Source organism: Rattus rattus, chromosome 1 (genome assembly GCF_011064425.1).
Source record: "Rattus rattus isolate New Zealand chromosome 1, Rrattus_CSIRO_v1, whole genome shotgun sequence".
NCBI classification, from domain to species: domain Eukaryota; kingdom Metazoa; phylum Chordata; class Mammalia; order Rodentia; family Muridae; genus Rattus; species Rattus rattus.
Window position 1 is genome coordinate 157,985,671 of NC_046154.1, and position 18,518 is coordinate 158,004,188.

Sequence of the window (18,518 nt, forward strand, 5' to 3'; positions counted from 1 at the left end):
TCTTCTATACTTATTATCCTTAGGTTTGATATTCTCATTGAGTCCTGGATTTCCCTTAAGTTTTGAACTAGTAGCTTTTTCCGTTTTACATTATCTTTCACCGTTGTGTCGATGATATCTATGGAATCTTCTGCTCCTGACATTCTCTCTTCTATCTCTTGTATTTTGTTGGTGATGCTTGTATCTGTGGCTCCTTATCTCTTCCTTTGTTTTTCCATATCCAGGGTTGTTTCCCTTTGTGCTCTCTTTATTGCTTCTATTTCCATTTTTAACTCCTTCACCTGTTTGATTGTGTTTTCCTGGAATTCTTTCAGGGATTCTTGTGATTCCTCTCTATAGGCTTCTGCTTGTTTATATATATTTTCTTGTGTTTCTCTAAGGAGTTCTTCATGTCTTTCTTGAAGTCCTCTAGCATCATGATAAAGTTTGATTTTAAATGTAGATCTTGCTTTTCTCCTGTGTTTTGATATTCATTGTTTGCTTGGTGGGATAATTGGACTCCAATGATGCCATGTAGTCTTGGTTCCTGTTTCTTAGGTTCCTGCGCTTGTCTCTCACAATCAGGTTGTCTCTGGTGTTACCTTGTTCTGCTATTTCTGACAGTGTCTAGACCTTCCTATATGCCTGTGTGTCAGGAGTGCTGTAGACCTGTTTTCTTGTTTTCTTTCATCCAGTTGTGGGAACAGAGTGTCCTGCTTTCAGGCTTGTAGTCTTTCCTGCCTACTGCTCTTCAGCTGTTCCTGTGGGACTGTGTCCTGAGTCCACCAGGCAGGTCACTTGGAGTAGAAAAGTTGTTCCTACCTGTGGTCCCTTGGCTCTAGTTCCTTTTCTGGTCCAATCTATTTGGAGTGCTGTAGGCTTCTTGTATGTTTATGGGCATCTCTTTTTAGGTTAGAGAAGTTTTCTTCTATGATCTTGTTTAAGATATTTACTGGTCCTTTTGAGTTGGGAGTCTTCACTTTCTTCTATACCTATTATCCTTAGGTTTGATCTTCTCATTGTGTCCTGGTGTTCCTGTATGTTTTGGGCCAGTAGCGTTTTCTCTGTAGTTATCTCTGATAGTTGTGTTGATGATTGCTGTGGAATCTTTTGCTCCTGAGATTCTCTCTTCTATCCTTTGCATTCTGTTGGTGATGGTTGTATCTACGGCTCCTTGTCTCTTACTTTGGTTTTATATATCCACGGTTGTGTCCCTTTGTTCTTTCTTTATTGCTTCTATTTCTATTTTTAATTCCTTTACCTGTTTGATTGTTTTTTCCTGTAATTCTTTCAGGGATTTTTGCCTTTCCTGTCTATAGTCTTCTGCTTGTTTATTTATGTTTCCCTGAATTTCTCTAAGGGAGTTCTTTATGTCTTTCTAGAAGTCCTCCATAATCATGATCAAATGTGATTTAAATCTAGATCTTGCTTTTCTGGTGTGTTTGGATATTCAGTGTTAGCTTTGGTGGGAAAATTGGGCTCCGATGATGCCACGTACGCTTGGTTTCTATTGCTTGGGTTCCTGTGCTTTCCACTTGCCATCACGTTGTCTCTGGTGTTACCTTGTTCTGCTATTTCTGCCAGTGTTTAGACTGTCATATAGACCTGTGTGTCAGGAGTGCTGTAGACCTATTTTCCTGTTTTATTTTAGCCAGTTATAGGCACAGAGTGTTCTGCTTTTGGGCTTGTAGTCATTTCTTTCTACTGTTCTTCAGGTGTTCCTGTGGGCGTGTGTCCTAAGTCCATCAGACAGGACATTTGGAGCAGAAAATTTGGTCTTAAACCTGGTCACAGGCCTGAAGGTGCTCCATGGAGCCCAGTTGCAGCTCTCTGTGAGGGCAGCACCATCAGGGCCTGCCCTGCCTCCTCTCGGGACCCTGTGCATAGGAGGCCCAGAATGCACTATGTGTTTTCCTCTAGAGTCAGAAATGTGGGCAGAGAGTAGTCTCCTCTGGATTTCCAGGAGTGTCTTCCCCTCTGAAGGTCTAGCTCTCCCTCCCATGGGATTTGGGTGCATGGAGCTGTTTGACCAGGTACCTTCAGATACGGGTGGTGTCTGGACTGCAGCATTGAGTACTCCTATCTTCCTGTTCCAAGAGCCCCTGTACAGTTTCCTCTTGGGCAGGGATGTGGGCAAGGGTGGGCAGTACTTGCAGTCTCTCCTGCCCTGCAATCTCAGGATTGCCCACCAGTCTGGGCAATGAGTTCTCTCTCTCTCTCTCTCTCTCTCTCTCTCTCTCTCTCTCTCTCTCTCTCTCTCTCTACGAGTTTGAAAGCAGGGAGCTCTGGTCCCAGATCAGCGAGTGTAATTGACTTTTTTGTGTACTTTCTCCATTTTCTAGATTTCTGCTTATGGGTATATATATATATATATATATATATATATATATATATATTTTTTTTTTTTTTTTCTCATAGTGTTGGCATTTCATTGTATGAAAATGTTAACTGTTATTTTCCTAACTTTGCAAACTAGCAATGTATTTTCATTTTCATCATATTGAATTTTTTAAATGTATTCTGACAGTATGGATGTGTAATAGTTTTTAGAGCTACTTTTGAATTGTTTTTGTCTTGTATTTAATAATAGTAAAGATTTAAACATTCATATATCATTTTTATTTTTATTCTTATGAGAATTTATGATCGATTTAGGTAGAATTTATAGTAATTGTTATCTGAGATCATTCTATGTGGATTTACTCCATTTACCTAAAGTATTGATTAATGTTGTACTACAAATGAATGAATAAGGATGTACTATAGATGTTATAGTAGTTTGCCAAGCATGTTCAAGCCATAACTTTCATTCTCTATACGTGCATAAACTTTGCTCTGGGTCATATGATTGTAACCATAGTCCATGAGACATAGATATATCCATATCATAATCACTTTATATCCCCTTCAACCAATTGTCGTACTTGAGGTCTTTCCAACTAAAATATAGTTGAATAATTGTCCAAAAGTGAGAAAAAAGCCTGAGATTGGGGAATTGATATTTCTGGTGCCACATATACTTCATTTTTACTACCAAAACTTTCCTTTCCATATTTCATATAAGAAAGGTTGTGGGATGCACAATCTGTGATCCTTTTCATTTTTATAAACTCTTTCCCCTGAAATAGCTCTGTACACAGCAGCACCGGAAGTCAAAAAATATAATAATCATGGTGTTGGACTAAGATCTTATATTCCATGTTGTTTTAATGTGACTTCCAATGAGCCAGATTCTGTTGACATTATCATTATTCAACACGAATATAATGTTAGAAATGGTGAGAAGATGGAAGGAAGTGCCAGGTTAGGAAAGATCATTGTTAGGATGGACCTAAAATAGATGTTTTCCTACCTGCACAAAACAACCATAACTGTAGTACGTATGAGTTCATAATATGAATATAGGGTAGTTTTTCTCTTATTCAAGCAGGTTGTCTTTGGAAAATAGTTATGTATCGGGGAAGAAAGTGCTATCTACAGGCCAGCCGACAACATGCTATGATTTTTGTACTCACATTGTCCTTCACCTTACATGATCAGCTAAAATGTTATTTGTTATTTAAAACATGATATGGCTCTGAATTAATATCCTACATAATCTACAATTTTGTAATAATTTATATTTGGTACGATGTTATATTCTTATCATATAATTATGTCATTTGTCTATAACCTTCCTGTTCCAAAATCTCCATTATCAGTCTCCACATTATCTCATACAACCCAATTTATCCCTCTGAAACAATTTTCTATTGTTACTACTGATATACTTATTCATAACACACTAATATACCTATACCCTTTTGAGCCCATTTAATATGGCATATCTACATATGGTTTGGGACTGAGTAATTGGAATTGGAAAAATAATTTGATGCTCATTTTTCCAAATGACCATTTCTCATGCTTTCAGCAGTAATTCGTTGACTATTGTCCAAAGTATATGGGTGAGTCTCTCAGAGTTCTAACCCTGTTAACACAGGTCTACAGGTGTTGTTCTAGTTTGTTTGTTCTATTTGAAACTATATTGTTGGGGTATTGTGTGTATCTTCTCTCTTACTTATAAGACATATTCTCTTAGTCACCTGACTCTTACTATGTTTTTGACTGAACTTCAACAACATACCCCAAGGTTAATTGCAGGAGATATGCTGTAGATTTCTCAGTTCTTCTGGGAATGCCCATTGTTGTCCCCTTCTGCTTTGCCCACTTCCATGATTATTTAATTATTTCTTGAAATACAATTTTTTGTGAGCTAAAAGAGCTACACTTATTTAGGATATAAACAAATAGTTTTAGAAATCATTTATGTCTGGTTTAAAGCTCTATACGTACTTTGAAAATTGTAGGAGATTAAAGAGGAGGATCCAGTTTGACCATACTGGAGTGTGAAATGCTGGGGCCTTTTTTAATTCTCAGATAAACTTAAGTGAATTAATCTATTTGCCAACAGATGTTTTAGAAAAGATGAAAAAAATATGGTATTTTATGAATCTATTAAAGTATTTTCATAGGAATTAAAATTTGGATATTGAACCAAGAACCAATGTGAAAAACTAGGAATAATGACACATAAGTTTTGAGCAATGTATGTTGAAAGTATTATTTTTTAACCTCCACATATGTATATAGACTTACCTTCCCAAGTATGATGTATATTCTTCACTAGATGTCATTGTTATAAAAGTGAGGGGATGCCATATCATATAAAATTGTTACATTATAGGTGAGAAACATGAGTTCATATTCACAGAGCCAATATCAAACTAATAATAACAGCATACTATTACATTGGATGCATTCTTAAAAGGACATGGGATGATGAGACAGAAAAATTCAGAGTAGCTCCTTTGGCACATATAAGGGTAATAACAGAGACATGTAATATGAAGAGGCTAAAAAACAAAGTTGGTCAGAGAAGTAATCATCTGCATTTCATGTACAATCATTGGGATGTATTCCAAACACCAAGACATGTATATATAAATACACGAGAAATAGATACCCTAACACACACAGTATACAGTTACATACATAAATTAGATAGATTGAAATTATTAAGTGGGCACTTTCATAATAATCGATCTCAGGAACCTGGGGGTTAATGAAGAAACAATTGTTTTTTCATATTTTTTGAGGGTGAAAACTCAGAAGAATAGAATGCTTAGTGAAAGATTCCCACATCATTCAAGGGAAAAATTAAATTTACATCCCCACATCTTGATATCAGATAAAGTTATGTGTACTGGGCCTGTAATTAATCAGTATGCAACTTATGTATCTCATCAACTTCAAATGTTATAGCATAGCATACCATTTGAATGGAAACAATCAATTTGCAGACATAAAAGTGTGTGCTCTATCAAAACTTAAACGTTCAAACTGTATAAGGTATTGCACTAATATTTTTAGATTAAACTATTCTGAGTTCCCCATAGAAATGCTATAATACTTGTATGCAGAAGCAATGTACAGAAGTACCAACTTGTTTTGGCCATGTTATATGTCATCAATGAGATCAACTCGAACTCCAACATTTTACCAAACACCTCTCTGGGACTTGAGATTTATACTCTGCCATATTATGAAAGGAATATTCTGAGGAATATATTCCACTGGCTCACGGGCTTGAGCACCTCCATTCCTAATTACAGCTGTAGACAACAGAGCAAATCAGTTGCAGCACTTACAGGAATATCATGGCGAACATCTGAAAATATTGAGAGACTGCTGAGTCTTTACAAATTTCCGCAGGTGAGTGAAAGTTATGTGAGAGATGGGCTGCCAGGTCTCCTTTTTCAGATTGTGGCTATGTACAAAATAAAAAGGAGAGATTTGGATTGCTTAGTGTAAAAGAACAACCACAGAGTCAGAAAAATACACTTCCATCTTTTTTTTTAAATATGGTACTGTACAGATGGTAGTGTAAAACCTTGAGTCTCTTTCTTAATTTTCTAAAAACACTGGAACACTGAGGTTTGTCTTAAGAAGCGTTGAGCAATTTCATATCTATCACTTCAATCTTTTGTTTATGACATAAGCTCTTTTTCTTTTCTAAAAATGAAAATTCCTTTGCTAATGTATTATATCATATTTCTTTCAGCTTTCTCTGGGGCCTTTTGATCATATTCTGAATGACAGAAGGCAGTTTCCTTCTCTGTACAAGGTGGCCCCAAAAGAAGAATCTCTATTATGTGGTATTGTCTCTTTGATGCTTTATTTCAACTGGACCTGGGTTGGACTGGTCACCAGAGATGACCACAGTGGCACTCAATTTATATCACACTTGACAAAGGAGTTCGACAAGAATAACATCTGCCTAGCTTATGTATGGGCAATATCAGTTATAGGGGAAACAATATATCGTTTGTCAAATAGTTTTTATTTCAATAATGCGAAGTCATCAGCAAAAGTGGTCATAATTTATGGAGACATTAAATTTATATTTTTTGAAACAGAAAATATCTATAGAAAGTTCATACTGGGAAAAGTTTGGGTCACAACCTCAAAATTGCTAGGCTCAAAATATACAGAATACAACATATTAAGTTTATCCCACGGAATTCTCACTTTTTCACCCCATCATGGGGAGATTCCTGGTTTCACAAAGTTTATTAAAGAGGCTACACCTATCAAGTACCCAGAAGATAGTTTTCTTCATTTCCTGTGGAGTTCAAATTTCAACTGTTCATTTTCACATACTGAATGTAAAATACTTAAAGACTGTATGCCCAATGCCTCTTTGGAATTGTTGCCAAAGAAAAATTTTGATATGGTCATGTCTGAAGAGAGTTACAATGTGTATAATGCTGTGTATGCCATTGCCCACAGCCTCCACGAGATGATTCTCCACAAGTTTCAAATTGAACCACAGGCAAACAAAGATAGGAATACGTATTTCCCCTGGCAGGTAATACACCCTTCACTGTATTGTAACATTGGTGACTTAACTGATGCTTTTAAAAGTCCAAACTAGTAAGCATAGATTCTAATTTTTCTTTTAATAGTCTATTAAAGGTAATATATGCTTTGGTACTTAGATGTGAATGTACTGCCATGTCTATGTGGAGGTTTTCATTTAAGAGAATAAAACCAACTGGGATATGGATCTTGGCAATATCTTAGTAGGAAATTCCAGCTTTTCCTGCCCATTCTCACAAAACCTGTTAAATATTCCCATACAACACTAGATATGTTCTTTAAACTATTTCTGAGTTCCCATCAAACCAGATAAACTCACATTCTACATGAAGTCTGTGAAATAAATTCAGAAAATAGGAGATGGGTATATTGAAAGAAGTTGAGATTTATTCACTATATTCCTTGATCATTTAGTACTTCTTAGATTAGATTGTTCTCTAAAACTGATATTTAAGAAACCAAATTATACTTATTTTCAACTAAGATCTCCTTTGTTCAACCTTATAGAAAAATAATTTAAATAGTACTAACATCATACATTATAGAAGGAAAAAACTTCATATTTGTAGTTTTATTACACATCTAAAATGTAAATATTTTTATAGTATTTCACATATCTTTTAGCTTCACCCTCTTCTGAAGAATATTCAAGTGATAAATTCTATTGGTGACCATGTGGTCCTTGACTGGAAAAAGAAGACAGACCCAGAGTATGATATTATCAACCTTTGGAATTTCCCAACAGGTCTTTCACTATTTGTAAATGTGGGTAAATTTTCTCCAAGATCTTCCCAAGGCCAACGAATGTCAGTATATGAACAAATGATTCAATGGCCCATAGTATTTACAGAAGTGGGTATATTTCTTATTTAAAAGATTCTAATGCATGTAAATTATGTATGATTCTGGACTTCACGGCCCTCGGTTGTTTATGTAGACCCCATCAATACCCCCATAAGTATAAACATAAAGAATTTTACTGATTGCTCAGTCATTCTTGTGGATCTGATTCTCAATATTTCCAAATAATCTAATTATTTTGCCATTTAAAGCCAGGATTTGAATTCATTGTGTAAGAAGTCATTGTACCAAACAACTATTAACATGACATAAATTAGACTTATCTAGGAAGAGGAATGTCAGTGGAGAAAATATTTACAAACCTGGCCTGAAGCCAAACCAGTCAGGAGTTTTATTGATACAACATTTACATAGAAGGATTTTCATTTAATTTACATACATTAAAATGACAGAAGTGACAAAGGGTCCTTAGTTTTCAGAGAAAGAAAGGTGAAAATGACATTAGTAATTAGCAAGCCACTCTGGTGAAATCCTCTATAGTCTTCATTTCAAATATTTTCTCAGTTTTCTGACTTTACAACTGTACTTAATTTTATTGTTGATAATTGGTGACATAGAAGTGGAAGATGAAATGAGAATTTCTATTCATAAGTTGCTGTTGCTGTGTTGTTTTATTACAACAATAAAAACTCTAACACAACTGATATGCACAGTTGGGCTTTACTTAGGCACTTGAGAAACAAATCAGCAAATTCATAGCCAGTCCATTTTTCTTACCTGTCTGTTATAAAAATGTAGGCAACGAAATTAATGTGAGAAAAGGATTTTGTGTTTACCATCAAGGATTAAGGATGAAGGCCATTATGACAGGGATCATTGATTTTAGAAAATCAGGAAGATTTCCTCAAAAATCAAGAATAAGTGTGTAAGGGCTGCTGCTGACAGAATATGATTTTCATTTCAATTCATATTCCAAAAATGATAGCACTTATTTTGAAAAGGTTTTCAAACTTAGCTAATGGAATGTAATAAACACTTCTCAGAAATGCCCCATCATTTGTTTTTATGGTGGCATTAATTCATACAATGCTGACAGACAGACACATGGAAGATGAATCTCCACATTTGTGTAGCCAGGAATTTCAGGGTCAGAGTTAGACTGGAGTCACAACATGCCCTCCTTAGCTATTTCTTGACTAGATCTTCAAAAATCTTAACAGTTCTTACAGAGTTTATAGTCTTAAGTCCTAACATAAAACAGAAGTACTTGTATGTCATAATACATGAAAATGTGGAGGAACACAGCAAAAATCTATACTTTTAAATATGCAATTTAATTAATAATTGATCTGTATTATAAAAAATCCTTAACTTTTGCACTGATCAATATGCATATATTTTGTACCTCATATCAAATATTTTTCAGACCCCACAGTCTGTCTGCCATGAGAGCTGCATTCCTGGATTTAGGAAAGTCATCCCGAAGGGCAAGATTAACTGCTGCTTTGTTTGCATTCCTTGCCATGAGAATGAGATTTCCAATGAGACAGGTAAATGGCAAGGCACTCAAAAGATTTTCCTTACTTTCCACAGTGTTCTGAGAAAGTTAATCTATAAGAGGAAATTAGGAAAGAGAACCAAATGGCTATTCCTCTACTTCAGTTTATCAATTTTATTGTTCCAGTGAATTATCTGTTAAAACACTACATATGAATGATTTACATTTTTGACCATTGTATGTATTGTTGCCTCAAGAAATCAGTTCCTCACAGCACAGAAGAATGTTGCACAACAACAAAGAATTTAACTGACAATATTCTGAGCATTAATTCTTCATATACTTGAAACTATATTTTCAGTTACTATATTTATTTATTCTATGTCTTCATTTTACATCTTGCTTAATAACCCTCCACTGTTCATTCCCTCTCACACTCCTTATTACCATTCCTGTGTCCTTCTCCTCTAAGCAGCACCTGTTACTCCTCTAGGTACCACACTGACACATTAAGTTTCTGTGGGTCTGTCACATCATTTCCTACTGAAGCCAGAAATGGAAGACAAAATGAATTAGAACATATGTCACACAACAAGTTTTTGGAGATCTCATATACATACATACATACATACATACATACACACACACACATACACACACATAAATACACACACACATATATATGCATATACATATATACATATGTATATGTATAAGTGCATATACATACATATTTATACCAAACTGAACATCTGATAGACTCACAAGTAGGGCTGGCTGCACATTTGCTAAATATGGGTTGAGAAGCCTAGGTCCATCCCCTGTATGCTCTTTGCTTTGTGCTTCTGTCTTTGTGAGATCCAAGGGCCCCAGTCACTTATTTCTATTTTTTGTAAAATTTCTATATATTTTGTCCCACAATCCTTCCTGCTATTTTTCCATAAGTGTCCCCAAACTGATTCTACTGTTTCAATGTGGGTATCAGCATCTGTCTGAGTCTGGTACTGGGTAGAAACTCTCAGAATTAAATTTTTCTATTTCTTTTTTCTTTTTCTTTGTCATGCAGATCTTTCCCATGCTTTGTTAAAGTTACAACAAGATAACTTAAATTACCGCTGGTTATTTTAAGGGGTGATTTTTTTTCTAATTTCTTTCATGGCCCATTTATCATTAAAATAGAGGAGTGTTACTGACTTCCTTGCGTTACATTTGTATGTAGCCACATGACTGAATGTATTTATCAGCTCTAGGACTTCTCTGATAGAATATTTGAGGTTGTGAATACTCTGCAAATAGCAGTATGTTAACTTCTGTATTAAAAATTTGTATCAACTTGAACTCCTCTCATTGTCTTAATGCTCTTGCTAGAGCTCTATATACTATATTTAATACATAGTTGGACAGCTTTGTCATGTCCATAATTTTAGTGGAATTGGTAGAAATTTTTCCTCATTTAATTTGATGTTGTCTATTGGCTTGCTGTACATTCTTTTGACTATGTTTAGATATGTGCATTGTATTCCTGTTCTCTCTATTTCTTTTAAATTAAAAGAGTATTGGTATTTATCAAAGGCTTTTTCAGCATCTAAAGAGATGAGCATGTGTTTTTATTTTCAGGTTGTTTATCTAGCTTTCTTTATGTGGTACATTTTCAAACATTGAACCATCCCGTCATTTCTAGAATGAAACCTACTGGATCATGATGGGTAGTATAGATATTTTATGTGTTAATGTAATTGGTTAACTTATATTTTAGAGTGATTTTTGCATTGATGATTAAGAGAGAAATCACTCTGAACTTCTTTTTTCTTTGTTAAGCATTTGTGTGGTTTAGGTATCAGGTTGTATGCAGCTTCATATAATGAGTTTCTCAGTGTTCCCTGTGTTTCTGTTTTATGGAAATTTTGAGGAGTATTGGTATTAGCTCTTCTTTTAATATCTGGTAGAAGTCCACAGTCAAACCATTTGACCCTGGAGCTTTTAGGTTGAGACTTTTGCTAACTGGTTCTATTTTTGGTTTATGGTACTTTTAAATAATTTACCTGATCTGAATTTATCTTTGGTAAGTGGTATCTGAGTAGAAAATCATGCATTTTTGTTTAAATTTTTCCAATTCATGGATTTTTTTAATTTCCTCATTGTCTATTGTTCTGTCCTCATTTTCCTTTCTGATATTGTTTATTTGGATAATGTCTCTCTGTCTTTTGGTTATTTTGGCTAATATTTTAGCTATCTTGCTTATTTTCTATAAGAACCAGCTCTCTCTTGTGTTAATTCTTTGTTTTGTTTGTTCCTCACTAATTTTCCCTTATTTTATTTATTTTCTGACTTCCATTCTTCTTTGGTGTATGTGATACCTTTTTGTCCTAGAAATATCTAGGATACTTTTAAACTGATTTTATGAGAACTTTACAATTTCTTTATGAAGAAACTTAGTGCTAGGAACTCTCTTTTTAGCACTGCTTTTCCTGTTTCCCCTAAATTTCGGTATATTGTACCACCATTTTAATTGATTTCTAGAAAGTCTTAATTTCTGTCTCTGACCCAGAAATCATTTTGTAGAGAGTTGTACAATTTCCATGAGTGCATATCCTGGTGTTTCCTCTGTTGTTAAACTCCAAACTTTATCCACATTGGTGTGATAAGTTACAAAGTGTTATTTCAATTTTTTTGTAGGTGTTGAAGCTTCTTTTGTGACAGAATATATGTTCGATTTTGGAAAAGGATCCATGATGTACCTAAAAGAAAATATATGCTTTTGTATTGAGTAAAATATCCTGTAGGGTCTTTTACATCCAGTTGACTCATAATATGCTACTTCTGTTATTTTCTGTATAACTTTTTTCTAGAAGACCTATCTATCGAAGAGAGGGTATTGAAAATTTTCGCTATTAATGTGTATGGTTAATTGCAACTGAAGCTTTAACAATGTTGCTATTGTAGATGTGGATGCCATTTTGTTTTTGTCAGAAATATTTAGAGTGGAAGATTTTTCTTCTTTTCACTATGAAGTATACACTGCCTATTTTGATTACCTTCAGTGGAAAATCTATTTTATTATGTATTATATTGGCTACACATGTTTGTCTCTCTTGTCTTCTGGCTTGCAAAACTTTTTTCTAACCCTTTTCTCTAGGTAATTTCTATGTCATTTACTGAGGTGAGTTGGAGCCATTCTTTTATGATGTGCCTCTTTAGACGAGAATTGAGTCCAGTAATATTGAGAGGTATTACTAAGTAGTGATTATTAATTCCTCTTATTTTGATGTTGGTCATGCTTGTGTATGTGGTGTGTGTGTGTGTGTGTGTGTGTGTGTGTGTGTGTGTGTGTGTGTGCATTATTTGTACTTCTTTGCTTTGTTTTCTGGGTGTAGTTATCCCTTGGGTTGGAGTTGTTCTTGTAGTATTTCTGTCAGGCTATATTTGTGGAGAGATACAGCTAGAATTTGGATTTGTCTTCAAATATCTTGTGTTTTCCATCTATGGCGATTGTGAGTTTTGCAATGTAAAATAGTCTAGCTTAGCAGCTGTGGGTTTTAGAGGTTACAAGGTATTTTTGTAGGCTCTTTGTCTTTTGATTGGAAAAGACTGTCTATGATTTTATTGAGCAATATTTTTCTGGTCTTTGAGCTGGGACTATTTAAGTTCATCTATTTCTATAATTCTTGAGTTATGTCTTTTTATGGTACTTCAGATTTCCCGTATTTTTTTAAAACATTGAATATTTTTGTCTTTACATTTCAATTGTTATCCCCTTTCTCCCCTGTCTGATAGCCCCTCTTCTGCTTCTATGAAGATGCTATCACACCCACTCACCCACTCTAACCTCAATGCCCTGGCATTATCCTATATTGGGGAAATTTACTTTCATAGGACCAAAGGCTTTTCCTCCATGATAGTAGATAATGCTTCTGCTACATATGTGGCTGGAGTCATAGGTCCTTGCATGTGTACTCATTGATTTGTGGTTCAGGTTCTAGGAGCTCTGATGGGGTCTGGTTGGTTGATATTGCTCTTCCTATGGGATTGTAGACCTCTTCAGCTCCTTCAGTCTTTTCTATAACTCTTCCATTGGGGTTCCTTTATTTTGATTTAATTTTTTCGTTGAGTAATATATAACTCTTTATAAAATGTTTATCTTCTACGTCTAAGATTTTCTGTTCTATCTCCTGTATTCTGTTGCTTATGTCTCTTGAATTTGTTGTTTCAGGTCTCTTCTCTAGGTTTTCAATCTATAGGATTTATACCTTCTTTATTGCTTCAATTTCCCCTTTTAGATCTTGCACACTATTATTTATTTCGTTCTTCTTTTTATTGTATTTCCCTGTGTATCTGTAAAGAATTTATTTGTTTCTTCTTAAAGACCTTTACCTCTTTGATTTATTTTCTTTATTTTTCAACGGGATTTTTTTCTTTTTCTCTTTAAAGACTTCTAATCAACATTATAAGATTGGGTTTGGGATCATTTTTTTTTGTGCTTAATTGTGTTATGATATGCAGGGCTTGTCATTGTGGGGTAGTTGTGCTTTATATGTTTTTTATTGTCCTGGATTTTGTGAGTGTGTGTGTGTGTGTGTGTGTGTGTGTGTGTGTGTGTGTGTGTGTCTGTGTGTGTCTGTGTGTGTCTGTGTGTGTTTTTTGAGGACATTTATCCATTTGGTTGGTTTGCTCTATATGTTCCTGTTGTAGTAGGTATTGGGAAAGGGATAAACCTTAATGGTCCTTATGTGGCAGGCATGTTGACAGGATTTTTTCTGTCATGGTCATGTCATTTTTTCTGTGTATGGTTCTGGATCAATCACTCTTATAACTTGGTAAAATTCATATTTTAAGTTTACTATGATAGATCTCTAATAATCTTACTTTATATGTAGTGTCAAGAAGGTACATTTCCTTTTCCAAGTAGAATATTTTTCTCTGTATTATCTTTGTTATACAGAATTATTAAGATTCTAAATTAAGTCTGTTACAAGATTGTACTGCCAAATCTTCAGAACAATGAGTTTTTGTGAAACAATGGGTTATACAGTAGATTTAAAGTATTGTGAACATTTTGCCAGACCAAGATATTCAGAGTCTCATGGGAAGCATCTGAAAATAGAATCCATATTTCGTATAGCATTTTTAAAATCTAGACATATTCTTTCATGAATAATCCTTTATAATTTAATATTTATACATCTATTAATGCACGTGAAAATATCATTAGATAAGATCTGAAATAATATAACTATGGCATTATTGATGATGTCAAAATTCATAATATGTAATATTGACCATTAACTTATCAATTTTCAAATGCCAAATGCATGGACTTCCTCATTTAAACTATTAGAAAGAAAATATAAATGTGGGGAAGGTTGTCTGATAGCTTTTGAAATGAGAACCCATCACATGACCACCTTTAGTTGTACCATTAGATGGGTACATCCCATATTGTTGGAGTAAATATGCCAAACTCAGCTGCACACACCTGGGTTAACATCACAGTTAATTAAATTGCAGTATACTTAGTTCCAGGCAAAGTTGGGCAAAATTCAGAACCTGTCACAGTTAGTTCAAAAAACAAAAGAAAAATCCTATTGTCTTCAGATGTAGAATTAGTCTTGTGTCCCACCATGTTGAATAAGAAAAGGTAAATAGTGAGGATTTCCTAATATTATCATTGATATAAAAAAGGCTATTTGCTTGTTCATTCAGAATTTTGAATAAAATAATTTTTATTTTATTTTATTTTATTTTATTTATTCCTATCATTAAAAGTATCTCATTTCTGAAAGGGATGTGATAATTTTATTTTTTTGTTAATTTGCATTATTTCACAATAAACAAAGTAGACGTATGTTTCCTCTGTGGGACATATTGAGACTGAACATAAAGCCTACAAAACTGTTAACTTTGTTATAATTGATCTCTGCAGACTGAAGACTTAATAATTACATTTATGAGTTTGAAGTGGATATAGAATGAGCATATCAAATATTACTTCAAAATACTTTCATCAGTATATTGTAATATTTAGACTCTACAGAGATGTGTTCATTTTGGAGTGAAGGAATAGAATAATTATAAAGACCTATACCAATCTCATGTTTTATTTTCTTTTAAAAGACAGATATAATTACGTGTAACACTAAAAACATAAATTTCTGAAGACATAGTAGAATATGTTAAACCTGTATTTCAAGACAAATATTTACTCTTACACAAAGTAAATGATTGTCTTACAGTTCAAATACCACTAATGAATGAATTGGCATTCTCTATAAAATACACTCATAAGAAACTAAAATGACACACAACAACAAAAATAAAATTAAAAAGTAGCAGAATACAATAAGAATATGACATTTCCATTATAAGACATACTGAGAAAATGTTACCTATTGTGAGGAGAGAGTGTAATACAGGATAAACAAGACAAATAAAAGCAAATTTGTTCATAAAAAGAAGTAAATGCAAGCACAAGGCCCTGGGTTCAGTCCCCAGTTCCAAGAAAAAGAAAAAGGAAAGTAAATGTACAGACTCTCTACATGTTTTTTGAATAAAACAAAAGAAAATACTTTTAAAAATGAAACCTTTACAAAAATATTGAAAATAATACCCAGCATGATATGTGAAATTAAACAATACCAAGAACATATATTTTTCTTACCATGGACATTGATTCACAAAGATAGAGTCTTTCAAATTTGTACTAGAAGAACAAAGAAAACCTAAATTAACTATTAAGTAGGAGTTTTCATAAAACTACTTTAATCTTGTAGACTTCTAATGCTTTAGTAATTTAATAGCTGTGAGGTGGACTTAATATGTAAAGAAATTTACATCCCAGAACACTGGCCTGAATTTGATCACAGAACACTGAAGTAGATGAGAGAAATAAGTCCTGCTAGCTTTACTCTGACATCCACATACTCATACTAGTATATGTGACATCTTCCTGCAAAAACAATGAAAGAGTTGGGGAAAGATTTAAGAACTTCAAAAAACAATTAATGGTATCCAATCAAGATCAACATGAGAATGAGAAAATTTCTAATGAAAAGAAATTCATAAATAAAAATGAATGTGTCATACATCTGAAACCACCATTATTTTAGAGGAAAATTCAGTCAACAGTGTATTCCTTCAAATCGAATTCTTACATTTCTTTTAAAATTAAGAAAAGTTTTTTTGGGAACTGGTGTAAGGACTAAACTAATTATTGCTGGGGAATTTTGTATTCTCATGAATGAAAAGAATGTGTCAATCGTATTGCAAAATTATACACAAATCACTTTGCTAAAAAGAGAAAAAAACATGGAATAATTGAAGACCCAACAAAAAAATGTGGTCTTTTGGAAGGTGGTGTCCTGAATGTTTTGATTTTTAATTTGATACAATTTATGTGACAAAAAGAAACCACAGTTTAAAAATGGCTTCAAGGTCTAGCCTGTTTATAAGCCTGTTGATCATATTTGTGGTTAGTGATTCCTGTGGCCTGGTCTATTCCATTATATGTGGTACAATCTTGGAGGTTGTCCTGAGATACATAATAACGTAGTTTGAAATTGCACTACTGGGAGGCTATAGAAAACCTCACCTTATTGACTCACCTGTAGTACTTGCCTCTCTTAATTTCCTGCCTGGTTTCCTCAGTGATATATTTATAAGGTGTAAGATGAAAACTAGCCTTTCCTCCATAATTTGCTTTTCCTAATGTGGTTTTAGAAAGGGGACATACCCCTTATCTTTTGGGATTACTTACCTTATAATACTCAGTTGTTTATAACTAAAATAACAAGTGAACATAATTGTAATAACAATCCAATGACTTGTAACTGTAAAATATATCAGGGTAAAGGCAAATATTTACCATGGATTCATGACTAAATTCTATTATCACCAGATATGGAACAGTGCATGAAGTGTCCAGAAACTCATTATACAAATGCAGAAAAGAGACAGTGCCTCAAGAAAACTATAACCTTTCTGTCCTATAAAGATCCTTTGGGGATGGGACTCGCGATCATGTCTCTGGGATTCTCTGCTCTCACAGCTCTTATTATTGGGGTCTTTGTAAAGTACAGAGATACTCCCATTGTGAAGGCCAATAATAGATCTCTCAGTTACATCCTGCTCATAACTCTCATACACTGTTTCCTCTGTCCTTTGCTCTTCATTGGACTTCCAAACACAACCACTTGTATCCTGCAGGAGAATTTAGTTAGACTTTTCTTCACAGTGGCTTTATCATGTGTGTTGGCCAAAAGCATCACTGTTGTCATGGCCTTTCAGATTACTGCTCCAGGAAGAAAAACAAGGTGGTTGCTGATATCACGGGCCCCAAATCTGATCATTCCAGTTTGTAACCTGATACAAATACTATTCACTAGTATATGGCTGTGTACAGCTCCTCCATTTGTTGAAATGGATGCTCACTCTGAACATGGATATATCATCATTCTATGCAACACGGGTTCAACTCTTGCCTTCCATGGAACACTGGCCTACTTGGGTGGCATGGCTATTACTAGCTACTTCATGGCTTTTTTGTCCAGGAATCTGCCTGACATATTTAATGAGGCTAAGTTCCTGGCTTTCAGTATGCTGGTGTTCTGCTGTGTCTGGGTCACCTTTCTCCCTGTCTATCACAGCACCACAGGGAAGGCTGTGGTAGTTATAGAAATTTTCTCTATCTTAGCTTCCAGTGCAAGCATTCTAAGCCTAATCTTTGCTCCAAAATGCTATGTTATTTTGTTCAGATCAGAGAAAAACACAATTCATACAATTAGGAATAAAAATCTTCATAGAAGTAAAACTTTATTTAAATTATAGGTCACATGATTATCCAACTAAATTGAATACTACTAATTGTCTACCACTCTAATTGTCAAATATAAGACTAAAATATGGTGTTCCCAATATGAATTTTTGGGTTATGTTTGTCTTAGCAAATCTTATATTCAGAGCCTGACCTTCTGGCATCACACAGTGAAGAAACCAACTTTCTGAATTCAACTATTGTTTGTCAAGGACACAAAATAAATAAACATGTGTAACAAATCTTTTGAAATCACTATAATTTGGGATATGATTGCATGAACTTTCACTGTTTTATTCACTTAATAAATTTTTTTCTGCTGAGATCTATGACATTTTGGAGTCATGATTCTTTCGTAATTTTTTAAATTTAATTTTTCTTGGTTATTTTATATATTTACATTTCATATCTTAACCCATTTCCCTACTCTCCCATACTTGCCCTCCCCTCACCCTGAATTTATGAAGATGCACCCAATCCCACCTTTACACTCCCACCACAACACCATAGCAT

At 34.2% G+C, this 18,518-nt stretch overlaps 1 protein-coding gene across 1 annotated transcript in view; it reads left to right on the forward strand.

The window, feature by feature from the left end:
* The window catches only part of LOC116889883 (vomeronasal type-2 receptor 116-like), a 37,328-nt gene extending 19,309 nt beyond the window's left edge, over positions 1 to 18,019 (forward strand). The window contains exons 2-7 of the mRNA XM_032890707.1: positions 3,920 to 3,940; positions 5,455 to 5,733; positions 6,083 to 6,889; positions 7,525 to 7,752; positions 9,128 to 9,251; positions 17,091 to 18,019. Of these exons, the coding sequence (XP_032746598.1) occupies positions 3,920 to 3,940; positions 5,455 to 5,733; positions 6,083 to 6,889; positions 7,525 to 7,752; positions 9,128 to 9,251; positions 17,091 to 18,019 (2,388 nt within the window). The remainder of the gene's footprint in view (positions 1 to 3,919; positions 3,941 to 5,454; positions 5,734 to 6,082; positions 6,890 to 7,524; positions 7,753 to 9,127; positions 9,252 to 17,090) is intronic.
* The last annotated feature ends 499 nt before the right edge of the window (positions 18,020 to 18,518 follow it).